Source organism: Pseudorasbora parva, chromosome 18 (assembly GCF_024679245.1).
Source record: "Pseudorasbora parva isolate DD20220531a chromosome 18, ASM2467924v1, whole genome shotgun sequence".
Lineage (NCBI taxonomy): Eukaryota > Metazoa > Chordata > Actinopteri > Cypriniformes > Gobionidae > Pseudorasbora > Pseudorasbora parva.
In genome coordinates, this window is record NC_090189.1 from 24,238,024 (window position 1) to 24,256,790 (window position 18,767).

The 18,767-nt window shown below is 41.0% G+C and overlaps 1 protein-coding gene across 1 annotated transcript in view; it reads left to right on the top strand.

The window, feature by feature from the left end:
- Positions 1 to 4,073: 4,073 nt before the first annotated feature.
- Positions 4,074 to 18,767, top strand: part of LOC137047031 (complement factor B-like) — a 45,114-nt gene continuing 30,420 nt past the window's right edge. Inside the window, exons 1-6 of the mRNA XM_067424562.1 lie at positions 4,074 to 4,209; positions 4,407 to 4,622; positions 5,097 to 5,282; positions 5,537 to 5,710; positions 5,852 to 5,947; positions 17,686 to 17,819. Coding sequence (XP_067280663.1) covers positions 4,149 to 4,209; positions 4,407 to 4,622; positions 5,097 to 5,282; positions 5,537 to 5,710; positions 5,852 to 5,947; positions 17,686 to 17,819 — 867 coding nt within the window. The 5' untranslated portion in view covers positions 4,074 to 4,148. The remainder of the gene's footprint in view (positions 4,210 to 4,406; positions 4,623 to 5,096; positions 5,283 to 5,536; positions 5,711 to 5,851; positions 5,948 to 17,685; positions 17,820 to 18,767) is intronic.

Genomic DNA, 18,767 nt, shown 5'->3' on the forward strand with positions numbered 1-18,767 from the left:
CACAGTAAAAGTTAACATTGGACACAATCTGGCAATGTTTCTGAGGTGAAAGAAGGATACTTTAACAGTGTTTCTAACCTGTAAGTCGAATGTTAGGTTAGGATCAAATATCACCCCCACATTTTTTTATTTGTCTTTAAACTGTACAATGGCGTCATCCACCTGTAAGGATGGCGGCTCCATTCTACGTAACTGGTGTGGTGAACCAATGAGCATGACTTCGATCTTATGTTAATAACTGTTAATTTCATACTTGAGACAATGTTACACAAAGACTGTGAGTCCAAAGTAGGAAAGTTGGAAAGTGGAACACCTGTAAATACATAACCATTTGATGTGTTGACAGATGCCACTTGTACAGTGTCAATATGATTACGTATGTCCTCAATCTTACTGTTGAAAAACTTTAAAAACTTGTTGCATAGATGAGCTGAAGCTGGCACATTTGACATATTATTCCTATTTAGGAGTGTTTATCGATAGAAAGAGTTGCTTTGGGTTATTTTGCTGACTTGTTATCATTTGTGAGAAATAGTCTGACCCAGCAGATACAATTTGTCCCCTATACTCGACCAAACTGTCTTTCCAGGCCAGGTGGTGGACAGTTAAGCCAGACATACTCCATCTATGCTCAATTTTACGACAATGAGCCTTGTAGGATCGTAGTTCAACAGTGTATCAGGGTGCATTTCGCACAAATGAGACAGATCGAGACTTTAAAGGAGCAAATCTGTCCAAACCAATAGATAAAATTAAGTATAAGCCAGTTACTTTGTCATTCAACTCCTCGGATAGCAGACCATAATCGAATGAAGAATTTATATGATCAGAGAACTCGAGAGGCTCAATGTATCTCCATTTTCGATAGCTTATGGAACAATTTTGTTTGTAACATGACAGTCCATATTGAAGAAGATCGCCCGATGGTCAGACAGACCTAACTCTGTGGTACACAGGTGAGAAACAAACGATCCATTTACAATGAGAAGGTCTAAAATGTGGCCCTTATTGTGAGTTGGAGAATCCACAAGTAGATGTAATTCGAAGCACTCCAATAAGGATACAAAGTCTCTTGTTGTTGAACAGTCTATATCGTCCATGTGAATGTTAAAATCCCCCACAATGAGAACTCGCTCAAATTTAAGGATCAACACAGACAGCATATCAGCAAAATCTGTTGTAAAATCCTTATTTCTCTTTGGAGGCCTGTAGATAGTTGCTATTACAGTAGATACCGGTGCACAAATACTCAGAACAAGACTTTCAAAAGACTGAAACTGAGGAACAGCCACCGGACACAAGTTTTGTGGATGTTTATACAACACTGATGCCACCACCTCTGCCAGAGGATCGCGGGGAGTCACATAATCCGTAGCCATTTGGGGTCAGTTAATTAAAAAGAAGGCCATCTGATTCCTTATGCCAGGTTTCTGTTAAGCTTATAATATCCAGTTTGTAGTCTGTAATTATATCTGCCAGAAACAAAGTCTTATTATTTATAGAACGTACGTTTATAAGCATCGATTTCAGCAGACTTGTGGAAGCCGGTGAGTCTGACGATTGTCTCATTTCCTGGAGCAGGCACCAGCTTGCCCAGAACAACAAGTCCACCCATCTCTTAGGGTGCCCATTGTACACCATTTTCAACACTGATCTGTAACATAGAATATTGTGCACATACACAGATACACAGTCTCTCCAAGATTTGAGCTGATCAAGCTCCAGTTCTAACCAAAACATGCTGATAACATGTGCTTTCTTTCAGTGAGAGGGACAAACAATAGTACAGGCAATATTCATTTTGACTTTTTAGTCTTTCAGTAAAAGGAAATATAAAAGGAATAAAATATAATAAATTAAATGAAAGACAAGTCCATATTTCATCTCTGGAAGCCGGGCTAAGTGAGCAAATGCTGTTACTGCACTCCTGACATGTTAGGGGTGTGTGATACCTCCAAAATCCAAACACACGATCTTGTGGCAAGTGTTTAGTGACACATCACGCATCTCTAGGCCAGACCCTCAGTCACTCCTCAGAGACTAAATATACACTTTAGAAAACAAGAAACTAAAAGCAAAATCATAACTGGATAGAATCATTATAATAATATAGGAAGGTAAATATTGATTAAAGTTTTGATTATGAAGTTATTTAGGATATAAATATATACAGGTATATTGAAGTGGCAGTGGATTTCAGAATCACCCTTTCAGTAGTGAATTTAAACAATATACAAGGCAGGCTACTTATAACTCATTGACTTGGTAATGTAGGGTTGTAACCCCGGCATCCAGGCCAAATTTGCCCATTGGGCTCTGTCCATCATGGCCTCCTAATCTTCCCCCTATCCTGATTGGCTTCATCACTCGGTCTCCTCTCCACCATAAGCTGGTGTGTGGTGAGCGTTCTGGCGCAATATGGCTGCCGTCGCATCATCCAGGTGGATGCTGCACATTGGTGGTGGTTGAGGACATTCCCCCTTCTATGTAAAGCGCTTTGAGTGCCTAGAAAAAGCGCTATGTAAATGTAACAAATTATTATTATTATATAATGTAGCAATCTATCAGTATTGCACAACTTTTATGCAACTATCCATGCTGCACACCCCTAATCAATACTCCTAACCTTACTTGAAATATTACAGAAGCTAGGTTTAGCTGTAACAATATCCTTGGTATTCATATATCCTGGGTAATATGCTGGGTAGCCAGCAGCCATATCACCCTGTAGCCCAAGACTGGTTTCCCACTGAAGCTAAGCAGGGCTAAGCCTGGTCAGTACCTGGATGGGAGACCAACTGGGAAAACCAGGTAGCTGCTGGTAGAGGTGTTAGTGAGGCCAGCAGGGGGTGCTCACCCTGTGGTCTGTGTGGGTTCTAACGCCCCAGTATAGTGGTGGGGACACTATACTGTCAAAGAGCACCGTCCTTTTGATGAGACGTTAAACCGAGGTCCTGACTCTCTGTGGTCATTAAAAATCCCATGGCACTTCTTGTAAAAGAGTAGGGGTGTAACCCCGGTGTCCTGGCCAAATTCCCTCGACTGGCCCTTACCAATCATGGCCTCCTAATAATCCCCATCCACTGAATTAATAACTACTATCACCCTCTCTCCTCTCCACCGATTGCTGGTGTGTGGTGAGCGCACTGGCGCCGTTGTACTGTGGCTGCTGTCGCATCATCCAAGTGGATGCTGCACACTGGTGGTGGTTGAGGAGAGACCCCTGAGGCCCTGACATGAGTGTAAAGCGCTTTGGGTGTACAGTAGTACATATGAAAGCGCTATATAAATGCCTCATTCATTCATTCATTCATATACTAATACGATCACTAGTTAATACTATTTTCCTCTAACCTGGGAAGCCAGACCCACATCAAGATGTTTGTTCTGGAAACTACCATTGACAGGGCTCATGTCCTCAAGGGGTGGGATAAACGGTTGTCTTTCAAACTCAGGTCAGTAGGAGTGAGCACAGTTGACAATTAAAGCCACATGTAAGATGAGATGATTTATCTGTGTTTTAATGTGCTTCAGTTCACAGAGATTTTTAGATGGATGCTGAAGTTTTTTAGGTCAGGTAGAATCTGTGATCTCTGACCCAGTTTGTTTGCTGGGTTCCATGGCTACTGGCATCCTGTGGTGTTGAAATACTATTGGGTAAACTGGCAACGTGCATTATCGCACAGACCAAAACCTAAACAGACATTCCGACACAGAAAGCACATTTCAAAGTAAAAATAACTGGCTGAAGCATTGTTTTTCTGAGAAACAGGCAGGTGAATTTAGCAGGTTTTCTACATATCTGCAATCATATAATGGACTTTTTATGCTTTAGTAAAGTTAAAAACATTCAGTACCTTTTAATATTCATACAGTAAGCTTATGTTAATGTATGAGGCAAGCAGTTTAAAGAAGTATTCTAAGAATTAATCCTCAAGTTATATATATAATATATATATAATGATCTACTGATGACGGTAATTATTTTGTTCAGTGTTCCAGGAAATTGATTCTCTTTATTTGACTTGAGGTTAAACATTGACTAAATGGTGAATAAAATCCACTTGCTGACCCCACTATAAAGATGTTTCCCTGTCCATTTGCTTCAGTTTTCTTTATATATCAGCTGAAGAATAGGAATAAACAGCATGGAGTGTGTGCAGAGATTTAACTGGTTAATGCTTGCAATGATATGTCCTCTTATTGCAGGTACGTCTTTTTACTTAATCAAGATAGATGCATTCTGAAATGTATATAAAAAATATTTAAACTTACAGTAAGCTTATGTTAATGAGACAAAACATAATGAGACAAAATCTTTCAGCATGAAAGGAATATATTAAAATAAAGGTAATTTCGAAATTGAAAGGCAACAAATGTTTTTCTTTCTTTTTCTTTCTATATAGGTGCTCCATCCTCCATGTCCAAAAGACATGCATCATGTCCCAAAGAAAATCTTAACATTATCGGAGGGAGCTTTGTTCTTTCTAATGGCTATTCAGATGGAAGTTTACTAAGATACATCTGTCCGAGTGGATATTACCCATCGGTTAAGTCACGTCGTTGCGATAATGGACTCTGGACCCCAGAGACTAGCACCAGAAAACCCCCAGAGTGCAAAAGTAAGAAACAAGACATAATCATGTGGGTGAATGTGATTTCACCAAGTAAAACGTTCTTGAATCCAATCAACCAATCAGATTTGAGGAACATGTCTAGAGTTTATGTCAAGTTTAGGCTTAAAACAAGGGTAAGGTGCTTCTACCTCAGTGTTGTTCACTCATCATCTCCCTCTGATTTTAGGGATAAGTTATGGATAGGGTTTGGTTTAGGGGTAGGGATATGGTTAAGAGTAATACTACATTTTTGCACAGAAATGCTGTTCAACTTCCAGGATCAACAAAACATGTTGATGCAGGAACAGGACTTGGCGAAATCATGTTCACCCACATAGTCACTGTGATTTTGAGTCATTATATCATGAATAAATGCTGGAGTTTTGAATTCTATTTAGAAGCAGAGTTATGTCATTTTATTTATTTGAGACTGCTTCAAAACATCTCTTCTATATGTGTTTATTCATGCTTTTATTCTAGAGGTCACATGTCCCAATCCTCGTGTTTTGGAGAATGGAAAGGTGACCCCATATAAAGACAGGTACTATGTAAATGACACAACCAGCTACTCGTGTCATTCTGATTATAATTTCCGTGGATCGGCGGTCCGTGTTTGCAAGCCTAATGGGAAGTGGAATGGAAGCACACCAATTTGTGGACGTGACTGTGAGTTATTTTCAGCAGTTTCCATAAAGTAATCAGATATAATAATGCACATTTAGTTCCTGCTACAATATCTCAAGTTAAATACATATGCCTAAAAAGTCCTTGGGTTTAGCTAAAAAAAACTTTGTATAGGTGTGTGATGTGTTTTTATCTGATCATGTTAGTTTAACACAGCTCTAGCAGAAAGTTCTCTCCATGCATCTGACTAGATGCACAGATCTTCACTTCCATTTGTCTCTGTTATGTTCTCACAGCTGATCACTGCCCTGATCCTGGCGTTCCCCCTGGTAGCAGGCGAACAGGCCACATATTTAACATTGACGACAAAGTGAATTACCGCTGTGACAGTACATTGACCTTGATTGGTTCCAAAGAGCGAGTGTGTCAGGAGGGTGGCCAGTGGTCAGGAACAGAGCCACAATGTTACGGTGAGTCTTCTAAAAGCTACATCCAAGTTCCAAAATGATGTTCCTTTCTTGGACTTGCGTTCTCAAAAGTAAGAGCTTTTGCTTATAAAATGACTTTTCTGGATAATGCACCTATAATGTTGTTGTGTAAATACTGTACAGCACATTTCACATACGACACCCCGGAGGAAGCGTCAGAAGCATTCAGCAGTGCTCTGAAGTCAAATCTAGCAGTTTCTCAACAGTATGAAGAAGAAGGTACGTCTGTGTGACTTTAAGCCTTAATCATGTATATTAGGGATGGGTGATTTTTCAGAATTATTTCAAATGGAATGTTTAGCTGTGATTTTATTATTTTTAAACAGACTAATCACGAGCAACACATTTTGAACATTATTTCATTATTTGAACACATGGCAATTTGAAAAAAAGCTAAGATATTAGACACAGGTTCATCTTTCTTCTATGGGTGTGACAGGTTCATGGGTGTAACACTGCTCAAGACGCGAGACATGAGTGCAACAGCCAAAAACGTTCACCAAACATAAAAACAATAGGAAAATGGACGAAGACAAACACGTCTGAAAAACGTCTGACAAACACATTTGACACGTCTCCTTTAAGAAGTTGGAGAATTAGAGAGATTGTTGATGCAGTTTTCCAACTGTTTTGGTCTTATACTGCAATCCTGTAGCTCGAAAAGCTACAATCCTGTTACTGGTGTTATTTATTGGTATTACTTTTTGGCTAAGAAATACTTAGCATTTCTCTTATTTTATATTATTTCTGAGTATATAGGATATGTCTAAGATACACTATGTTTATACAATATTTGCCTTCATTATTCATGCATATTTTCAGAAAGATATTTAACAAATTAAAAGTCATTTATTTTACATTTTTCTTTTTTAATTTGAGTAGTTAAACATAAAACAAACAAGCAAAAAACAAAAAAACAACGAAATCTTGAATTGGTCAATCATTCTGAAAATGCCATCCATCCTTCCTCTTTCACTTATCCGGGGCCGGGTCGCGGGGGCAACAGTCTTAAGCTCTATTCGGACAGGACTAGATTACCATGGGACGTGGGGGTAAAGCAATTTTTACCAGAGGTTCTCTGTGATTTTAGTCCCTTCCTAATGTGCGATCTCGGTAAACATTACGGACAATGTCAGTGAAGATTACTGAGACTTTTACCTTCTGTGAAAAGGTCCGGAAAAATTAGCAAAAAGGTATGGTAAAATTCTGTCATTTCCTGTTTAAAAGTTTTAAAAAAAGCACATTTTACGAGCTTGGAGGCGCTTGAAGCATTCGATTGCATTGTAGGTGGTAGGACAACTCCGTGGCAAACGTCCAGTATTTTCCGCATGTCATGGAAAGCAAAAAGAAGATCAAAAGCACTTATTAGCGGCACAACAATTATTTTAGCTCTAGGAAAGTGTCTATTAATAACACAATCCAATCAGAATCGTTAGACTGGACCCAACTGTTTTATAAAACATATAAAACATATATGGGCCATTCTACAGAATTGGTGCAAACTGCTGTCCTCCATCCAAAAAACACATTTTAAAAGTATTTAATTATTGAAATCTTAGATGTTTACTAAGATCCTTAAATTATCTATTGAAACCCACTATAACATTTAAAATATCAGTAAGCTTTATATATATAAAATCGTCATTTATTGGGTACTTTCAATTGGGAGGTGGCTGTCCCAAACCCTAACATCTAAATTTCAACTTGTGAAAATTATATTGAAACATTTTTTGTAATTTTTTCCTTTCTTGTTTTTAAACATATCTTTTGGATTGTTTTAAAAAAATGAAGTATAAAAAATTTACATTTTATATTTTATTTTTAAAACATGAAACTTTATGTAAAAAATGTGTCCCGCATTTTCATGTCACTACCGAAACAGTGAATGTTTTAGTCCACTGGCTGAGACTGATTTTAACCACACCCCTAATTTTTTGATCAGGAAATATTCCTGTGTCCCTCTCTCTCATATGCTACTTGGTGAAAAGATTTGTCCCATCATTTTGATGTAATTGTGTTTTAAAGTCTGAAAATCTGCGTGTAACTTTAAGGAATGTCACTACCAAACACATTTTTTCTGCGATTAAGAACACTTTTTTGGATGTTATTCCATAAAATTTCGTTTTTATGTGTGGACAACTGTTCTGACCAGTAATTGCTAACCATGTGCTGATTAGCATCTTCGAACTAGGCTCAAAATTATCTAAAATTTTCACTACCAAAACAGTCACAACCAAAACAAATCTTGAAGTTTTGGTTGTGACATCATTGTTTTGGTAGTGACAAAAGGGAACAAATAATTCTTTATTTTGAGGATTAAATTACATTTTAGTACAGTTATGCAAATCATTAGTATTGTACTATGTTTTAGTAGTGGTTTAGTATGCAAGTTTTAATTCTGTAACCTCATCACATTACAATTACTTAAAGGTGCAGTCCATGATACTAGCGAAGGATTGTTAGGTTGTTGTCAGTAATGTTACACTCACTCACTCACTCACTCACTCACTCACTCACTCACTCACTCACTCACTCACTCACTCACTCACTCAATCACTCACTCACTCACTCACTCACTCACTCACTCACTCACTCACTCACTCACTCACTCACTCACTCAATTCAATTCAATTGTGCTTCATTGGCATGACATACATGGGTACATATTGCCAAAGCATTTCACAAAGCAAAACAGATACATACATCAAACATATTCACACATTTATATTTATATATACAAATAATATACAATACAATACATATATTATTAATCAGGATGTGTTCACTCAGTACATCTCAATTTGTGGCATTTATATGCTGTACTATATAAGTGGAAGCAGGTCCTTCACCGAGTAAGACCTTCAATTTTTCGGGATGGTGTAGTGACTGGAAGTCAGGGACAATGTGTTGTATTTGGCCATACAGTGAGTCTCTTAGGGCGGTGTATTTATCACAGTGGAGGAGGAAGTGTGCCTCTGTCTCCACTGCTCCTGATCTACACTCTCTACAGATACGCTCTTCTGTGGGCAGCCATGTCTTCTTATGCCGCCCTCTTTCTATGGCCAGCGTGTGGTCACTCAGCCTGTACTTCGTTAATAGCACTCTGTGTGTTGTACCAGTAAGTATTACATTTAAATGTAAAGCATAAGATATATGTATGTAAACTGCATATACATTTTCAATGCATTTGGATTTTTTTTACATAGACAAATTAATAAACTGAAGGTCATTGATATATGCCAGTTATACGTAAATGAAACAGTTAGGAATTATGTAAAAGTACACAGAAAAACGCCTATGTTAAATGAACACTTCCTAGTGTTGATATGTGTGCTCACTACTTAGTTAAAGTACCATTGAAGCAGTGTTGAAGTTAATGAGATAATTAATTGATGTTTGAGAATTAATGATTAACACGTGATGATAACAAGCAGAATCACTGAAGGAAAGAGAAACACGAGAACTACGACTGACTTCAGCAACAGCTTTAGATGAAATCAACTGAAGATAATAGAAGACATTAAATCTCTGAAGATCTCATCAGAGGACTAAACAACTCCACAAACAGCATTACCAGCTTCACACATTACTAACCAGACTGACTTTATTGTTGTAATTTCTGTTTTAAATAAAATAATAGTTTTTTATGAAGTCACCATGATGGTGAGCTATGTTTGCTTTAGTTGGGCTCTTGACCCTTGATTCTCCAACATTAGTTTTCTGGCTGCTTAACCCATGTTTATAAAGCACTTTTGTTATAGCATGGAAAGCCAAAAACCATGGCCAGGTGATTTGGCTCTTTAAGGATGATTATATAATCATCAGGTAGTGGCTGAATCACTAAACTCATTGAGATTCTAATGCTCTGGTTATAAAGGTAATGTGTTAATTGTGAAGTATGCGTAATAAAAGCCATGTGGTTTACATTATAAACTCATGCATCGTTGTGGCAATCAAACAATTTGCAGGACCAAAAAAAAAAAGGTTTAATCTACGGTGTTATTTAGACAAACACAGACATCAAGCATCAGTGTGTGCATCTCTACAATGTTGACAAAAAAAATAAAAAAAATAATCACAATTCAGATGCATAATTTATTCATGCCGCAATGCATGCTGGGACCCATTGGAGAGTTTTGATTGGTGGTACCCAGCATGCACTGCAGCATGAAGCTTTTCATTGATTGTCACCATTGTTGAGATTCATACACTGAATCTTGATATCTGTTTGTGTCTAATAATTGCCGCAGATTAAAACCTTTTGTGCACTATTTTTTTTTTAAATTCTGCATATTAGAGTGCCACGACAGGGCTCATGCTATAGAATCTACTGGCCACTATTATGATAAGACAAAATTAATAACGCATAAACAGAGTCTTAGACTCTGAACAAGACCAGTGATCACTAGATGAGGATTATATAATCATGAACAAAGAGACAAATCATCTGACCATGTTTTTGCTTGGCTTTCCATGCTGTAACAAAAGTGCTTTATAAACACAGTTAAAGGAGCCAGAAAACTAATGTTGGAGAGTCAAGGGTCAAGAGCCCAACTAAAGCAAACACTGCTCACCATCATGGTGACTTCAAATAAAACTATTATTTTCAATAAAACATCAACATCCACAGAAATAAAGTCAGTCTGGTTAGTAATGTGTGAAGCTGGTAATGCTGTTTGTGGAGTTGTTTAATCCTCTGATGAGATCTTCAGAGATTTAATGTCTTCTTTTATCTTCAGTTGATTTCATCTAAAGCTGTGGCTGAAGTCAGTTGTAGTTCTCGTGTTTCTCTTTCCTTCGGTGATTCTGCTCATTATCAGCAGGTGTTCATCATTAATGCTCAATCATCTCTTAATTCTCTCACTAACTTCAACACTGCTTCAATGGTACTTTAACTCAGTAGTGAGCACACACATCAACACTAGGAAGTGTTCATTTAACGTCTGCGATTTTTCTGTGTACTACTTCATAAATCTTAACTGTTTAATTTATGTTAACTTAACTGTTTAATTTATTTATAACTGGGATTTATCAGTCACATTCCGTTTATTAATATAATTAAATAAATCTTACCTGTTTCATTTATAAATGATTTACAAATAAGATTTTTATTACTGATTCTAAGATAGTGATTCTTAGTAAGTTGATTAATTTGTTTGTTAAAATTAAATAATCCAAATGCATGGAACATTTATATGCAATTCAAATACATGTTTAGACATTTTTTAAGTGGATAAACGTGTAAAGTGAATTACATTTTTAAGAACAACTGACAAAAATTTTAATTGTCACAATATTTGAATGTCAAATTAACAAAATAGTTTTTACAGTATTTTCTCAAAAAACATGCAGGTTTTTAATACCAATATTTGTAGTTTTATCAAATAAAATGTATTATAATCACATGTTGTAAATATAACAAAATATTCAGTTTAATATACAAAAGTTCACTGTGATTCAAACAAAAAATATATGCTTTTGGGTTTTCTATAATTTTCTGTTGGGATTTTACATTGTTTTTCTGTAAATTTCACTGGCATAAGGTTAGATCTATTGCAGTTATTCACCGTATATAGTACGGAAACTTTGTGTTAACCAAATAACAGTTTTTAACTGTAGCATTTTTACATCCTTTGACCGTTAAAATCACGATCATTTTTTACAGTGTATGCCTCTCTCTCGTTTTTCATTATTTCTTTGATTTCTGCAGATTTTACAGGAGCAGTGGTATACGCTTTGTTCATCAGTTCTGACACCATTACACAAAGATTACTTTTTTGGGTTTGTAGGGCTTTAAAATGAAGATCATCTTTAGAGCTTGAGTGTAGGTGGATCCAGAACTTCAAGGCTCTTTTTTTAATGGTTAGATTAAGGGGCAGTCGGCCTAGCTCCGCCCTGCATGCGTTGTTCGGTGTGTTTCTGTGGACGTGGAGGATGTTTCGACAGAACTCTACGACATGTAGGCCTTCTACAGGGTGTTTGTCCCAGACCTTATGTCTGAAGTTACTCGCTGGGCCCCGGACCTCACTTCCGTACAGTGAAACACTCACTCACTCACTCACTCACTCACTCACTCACTCACTCACTCACTCACTCACTCACTCACTCACTCACTCACTCACTCACTCACTCACTCACACATACACTCACTCACTCACTCACTCACTCACTCACTCACTCACTCACTCACTCACTTACACATACACACTCACTTACACATACACACTCACTCACTCACTCACTCACTCACTCACTCACTCACTCACTCACTCACTCACTCACTCACTCACTCACTCACTCACTCACACATACACTCACTCACTCACTCACACATACACTCACTCACTCACTCACTCACTCACTCACTCACTCACTCACTCACTCACTCACTCACTCACTCACTTACACATACCCTCACTCACCTTACTCACCTCACTCACTCACTCACTCACTCACTCACTCACTCACTCACTCACTCACTCACTCACTCACTCACTCACTCACTCACTCACACACTCACACACTCACTCACACACTCACATCAAAATTAACATGAAATATTGGAATGGATGTTATATTTGTTAATTTACTGTAATTTTAGGCTATAGATGGAATCCATTTTGTCATTTTTACGTGAGACCATTTTGTACACTTAAATAATTCTGATGTCTATTGCAATGGACATTTTGTAAAAATAAAATAGTGATTCTGAAACAATCTACATTGTAAGACATTTTTAGGTAGAACAATCTGTGCATACCTCATCTCACTTGCACCTCAAGACCCAAAGTATAGAATAGCTCTAGGTGTTCTTATCAGATATTTACTGTCAGATGTGTCTGCTATATGTGCTGACTGCATATGTGCAGTTATTTGTATTAACATAAAATGTTGACAGTCTGATTTAGCTATGACAAATTAAGTATTGTGGTCACTACCAAAACAGTACTGTCACTACCGAAAATGAGCAGTCATGACCGAAACATGGGATGTTTTTTCAAAAATAAACTATATTGAATTATCAAATAATATGTTATGATAGTGTTTGGTTTAATGCATATTAAAACTAATGAATCCTTATGTTTAAAATCAGTATGATAAACTGTATGCCTTCTACAAAAAATTGTAAAAAATTGTAATTGTTATTGATTTAACCTGTAAAAATATTTTTTAAAAATAGTAATATAATAAAATATAATAAAAAAATTCTCCAGGGAACCGTTTCCCCTCCAGGGAGGCAATGAGGAGCCTCCACCCGGCACCGTTAGTGTTCGCTGTTAGCTGTTAGCTGTTAGCTGTTAGCTGTTAAGAGCCGTAGGAAGGTGGCTTTACTGGTTCCTCAGGGGGCTCATGAGGCTATAACGCCAGAAGCCACCCATGCTAATGGCTAGCTTGTCACCGAGACCTTTGGTCTGGGAATCCTTTCCCAAAAAGGTCCAAAAAGGCCTGACAGCATAATACACTGGCCTAGTGAGCGTCCCAGCTCGGGCCTCACCCTCAGGCGGCCTGCAGGCAGGTGGCTTTACTGGTTCTTCAGGGGGCTCATGAGGCTATAACGCCAGAAGCCACCCATGCTAATAGCTAGCTTGTCACCGAGACCTGGTCCGGGAATCCCTCCCCAAAAAGGCCCAAAAAGGCCTGACAGCATAATACACTGGCCTACCGAGCGTCCCAGCTCGGGGGCTCACCCTCAGGTGGCCTAGAGCGGCCTACTTCCTGCCAGCCAACGTGCAAACTGTCGGGAGCTGTTGTGTTCCCGGGGCTCACCTCCAGGGAGGCCTGTTTGATGCCACGCACAGTCCGGTCCTTTTAGGGCGGCCTGGAGAGGCCTATTGCCGAATGGCAGTTCCCTATTAGAATGGTGACAGACGGTGCTTATCCGATGGCAAATCCCACCGGAAACCCCGCAGGGCCGGGAAACGACCATAGGACGGCCTGAAGCGGCCCGTCCCTGATAGCAGACCATACTAGCCGCCTGGCTAACACCCACGCACACTGTTGCAAGACCTGGGAACCGGGGCTCACCCTACAGGAGGCCTAAAGCGGCCTAGATCCTGTCAACCAATGGTCGGAACCCTAGGTCACCCCCTCAGGGGACGCCATGTGAGGCGTGCTGAAACTCAGCGAGCCCTTAAAGTCAGGCTGACAGTGGCTATCTGCTGGCTGATGAGGACTGGGTATCCAGTCACTACCTGGGGACTCATCCCCAGGGAGGCCGTTAGGGGCCTACTTATGACGAGGTTTCTGGGAGGCCTACTGAGGCCTACCACCTGACCCAGAGTTAACTGCCCGGACTGCCTCGGCTGGCGTCTCCCGCCAGCCAGCCTTCTATAGTCGGTCCGCCCCAGCAGCCCATAGCAGCCTTCTGCGACGGCGCAGTCTCTCAGGCAGCGCCTACCAGCGTGGACCTAAAACACAATGCCCACAGCAGTGCACTCAGCATAAAACGCCTTGAACCCTCTAAAGAGAGGGTAGTACAACTTACGCCACCTGCCTCCAGGGCGGCCGTCTGGTCGTCCAGCGGTCCGCCGTCCGCGCAAGGGCGTCAGCCGTGACAGTGTTTCGACTCCAGGGGAGCATCCTACCAACCGATGCCTTCAGATGGTTGCGAAGTACAGCCCGACCCGAGCCTAAAAGGTGAAGCAGAAGACACAGAGCAAAAAGTGAAAGATATTGAACACACACAACCGGCCATTTCCTGAACCAAGCCGGGGGGCCGCCCAGAAGTGGCGGCCGCACTAGCTCTGGGGGGCGGGGCTAGCAAAACCAGTCTGACTGCGCACCGCGAAGAGACGCCTACCCCGTCCCCACGACCACTGGCTGAGTCCCGATTCATTCTGCTATATACCTTTTTGCATTAATAATAACCCCCAAATGCAGAAGGGGGGTGGGCATTGGCCGGACGACCCTACTACGGGGAGGCCGGGTAGGGATACAAAGCTCCTGCGGGGATACCGACAGGAGCCCGGGGCAACTGCCAGGGCGATATGCCACCGCGAGACGCCACCGTCATCCCATCAACAGCCTAGGCCAACCTGATGCACTAGCATCGGCCTGATAATCCCACAAACAACGGCCCTAAAAAGGACTTGGACAGACCTTACTGTAGTTCATGCGCTAGCCTGACCTCACATATTCATCTAGATATTTCCCTAGCAGAGGTGCCAACGCTACCCAGAGGTGGCTACAGCTAAAAAGTTCGCCAGGAGAACATACATCAGTTTATATCGCCGCTACATGCCCGCGGCATGTGCGGTGGCCTCTACTGCTCATATTACACATATCCAGAAGAGAAAACAGCCTTATAAACAACTGTTGCTACACTAGCAAACATACAGCCTACATAAACACACTGTGTTTATACAAACATCGTTCTAGCCACCTTTACCGGGGAACTACAGGCCCACTTCTCCAACTGTTACACTTTTCTTCATCTTTTGGAGACAAAATATCCCTCAGGGAAGCATAGAGTCCAAACATACGGCATTGAAAAGAAGAATGTTTGCCCTAAAAGGGGACTCACCCGCTGTCTTCAGTGCCTCATCCCTTCATGTAACATGCATGCTTCGGCGCACTAACCTGAGGGCGGGGCGCTTTATTCTCACATGTAAGGCCGAGGAGGCGGCCTCGAAATCACGCTTTTTTTTTATTTTATTTTTTGATGATCCTCGGATTTCGAAGGGCCAGGGACACCCTCCTGCCTGGGCGCCGCCCCAGACCTCAGCGGAATACACGTTCTATACGCCGCTGAGCGCGCCCTCGCCTCTCTGAACTTTCCCACCACCGCCTCGACGGAGGTGCCGAAAAGCCCAAAGGGCGAGACCAGGGCATCGAGGAGAAAAGCCTTTTCTTTCACCCCGATGTCCACCAAGTTTAGCCACCGATGCCTCTCCGTGGCGACCACAGCCGCCATCGACCGTCCGATGGCAACTGCTATGTGTTTGGCCGCCCGGAGAGAGAGATCCGTGGTGCGCCACTCAGCCATCGCATCAGGGGGTAGGCCCTCCCCCCGATCGAGGTCCCTCGGCAGGCCAGCTTGATAAGCCTGCAACACAGCCATTGTGTGCAAGGCCGTTTTTTTTTCTTCTTTTTATTTATTTATTTATTTTATTTTTTTCGCCGCCTGACCCGCCGATGTGTATGCCCTGCCATTAAGACGTGAAGTCGTCTTTAATGGCTTCGATGACAGGGCTGGAGCTCTTAGTGTCGATGGCCGCCCGGAGCTGGGCGGCTATGCCATCACATCCAGCAGCTCCCCATACACGGGGCAGGATGGCTGGGAGGATTTGGCCTCAGCCTTATTTTCCTCCTCATCCACAGCCATCCTCTGATCGACTGGAAAAGCACGGGCTGACGAAGAGGAGGAGTCTCCATCCGACTCCTCCTCCGTCCGCCTGCTCTCGCGACCTGGCTGATCGTCCGTGAGCACTGTGTTCTCCAGACGATGAGCCAGATCCATCTGGGAGCCCCAGGACAAACGGCGCCGCTCAGCCTCGGCATGAGCAGGACCGCTCCCAAATGCTGGCTCTTCTTCCCTCGAGAAGAAGGCCAAGCGAGAGCGGAGCGTCCTCAGTCGGAAAACGCTCGCAGTTTGCGCAGGAAGCCCCCTCGAGAACCGACTGCGCGTGCTCTTCCCCCAGGCAGAGCACACAGAGGGTGTGCGTGTCCCCAGGCGTGAGAAACCTGGGACACGGATCAGCGCACTTCCTGTACGCTCCCTTGGATTTACGTGTGCACTTCATTTCATTTTAGAAAGACTTTCTAGCGAACCAGACAAAACAGTCCCTGAAGACGAAAGGATGTTGTCATGTTGGCACGGTGCCTTTTTATACTTCCTGGTCGCACGGTGATAACATCACCAGCTGCCGACGGTCAGTAGGATTGTGATTTGATAGCGATTTCAGACACCTGTCACGCTGAAGGCGTTCCCCGTAGCGTCAGCTGACGCAGCGCGAGTTCCCTTTCGAAAGGGAAATATATTTTTAGTAGGTAGATGTAAAAAAATCGTAATAGGTCATTATAAGCCTTCTCAATAAATTATATATTATTGTGTTTTGGTAGTGACAAATTTGGGGAGAATGAAAATATTCCAGCATTTTCTGAAAATACAGTATGAGAATTAACTGCACAATTACTATAAATGTGTACCTTGAATACTATACAATTTTCATACATGCAAGATTTGTGGGAAAAAAATAAAAATTTTCAAGATGTTTCCACCTCTGACTTTGCACCAATTCTGTAGAATGGCCCATATATATATATATATATATATATATATATATATATATATATATATATATATATATATATATATATATATACATACATATATATATGTGTGTGTGTGTGTGTGTGTGTGTGTGTGTATGAGACACCGTTCAGACCATAGACCGTAAATTGACAAGGAGGATACCGTGGTGCGTAAAGCGAGTTACTCCTCCCACTTCTGCTATTTTTACTGAGATGTCTTATCCCGTGTGAATTTTCCATTAATATTACAGACGTCCTAAGGTAAAATTACTTTACCCCCACGTCCCCATGTTAATCTAATCCCGTCCGAGATTAGAACAAGACCCCAAGATACTTGAACTCCTCCACTTGAGGCAGGAGCTCTCCCACAACCTGAAGTGGGCAAGCCACCCTTTTCGACTGAGAACCATGGCCTCGGACTTGGAAGTTCTGATTCTCATTCCAGCCGCTTCACGCTTAGCTGCAAACCATCCTAGTGCACGATGAAGGTCCTGGTCTGAGGCTGCCAACACGACAACATCATCCGCAAAAAGCAGCGACGAAATTGCTTGTTTTGAATTATATATTGTTTTGCAATATCGCCCAGCCCTAATATATACACAAATGCACGTTTTTCATCATCATTAATAATTTTTGTGCTCAGAAGAAGAAAACAATCATATTAACAAATTTAAATATGATTGCCTTGTTCTTTCTGTTTTCAGATCAGCATGGGAAGAAAATATCTTTGGATAAAGGTGGAAAACTTGATATCTACATTGCTGTGGATGCATCTAGCAGCATCAATAAGACAGAATTTGACAAGGCAAAAAAAACCATTCAAAAGCTTATAAAGAAGGTATGTCCCCCAGCAATTGATTTAGGGAAGTTGTAATACCACTTATTTGTATAGGAAACATTGCCACTGTGATGCTCTCAATAGTGAACTTGACTTTTAACTCCACATCCTTTCCAAAAGCCTCAAATATGAGCCCTAAAGGATTAGTTTACTAGTTTATTAATAAAAACTTTTTTTATTTGAGGTCAATATGCACCCTCGATCCGCACTTCTGCCTAGTCTGCACTGGTGCGGGTTACACAGCGGACTTCTTCCCGGCAGTCAAAGCGGCATTACTTTGTGAAAGTATGGTCTCGGAGGAAGACCGTGAAGGTTTAGGGTGCCATTTGGCTGGGACAGGGCCAATATTAACCATGTTCACTCTGTCATTAAGCACGTTTACATGCACACCAGTAAGCTGATTACTCACAAATATCAGCTTGAAATTTTGACAGAACTTGAAGTTTTCCCCGTTTACATGCAAACCACTAAACTGACAACGCAAAGTAAACCGTGTTTACATGACTTTATTAATAAACCGGGTTATTTCCTAGTGATGTCAAAAATAATAATCTCTTTATCTGACTCTGAGTATTCCAAATGTTATGTCCGTTGTGATGTTAAATAAAGCGTGTACGTGTCAGCGGGAGATTTGTGGCTCATATCCCTTATGCAGTTACAGATGCAGCGTTTTGACTGAACCTCTTCTTCTTCTGCTGCATGAGATGAGAACACATCTTTACAATTTTCTGGGTCTTAAAAGAGTGCGTTTATGATATATGTCTTTATTTCATGCAAAATGCTAGCTCGCTCTGTCTGGATGCGTTTAAATCTGCTCTGAGTTTGCGTTTTTGTCACCTATCACACATGCGCACTTCAATAAGTCAACAGAAAGCAGGTTAATGCATTTACATGCAGCACAAATTTGGGGTAAGAGTCAAAAAACAACCTGTCCCGACCGGTTTATGC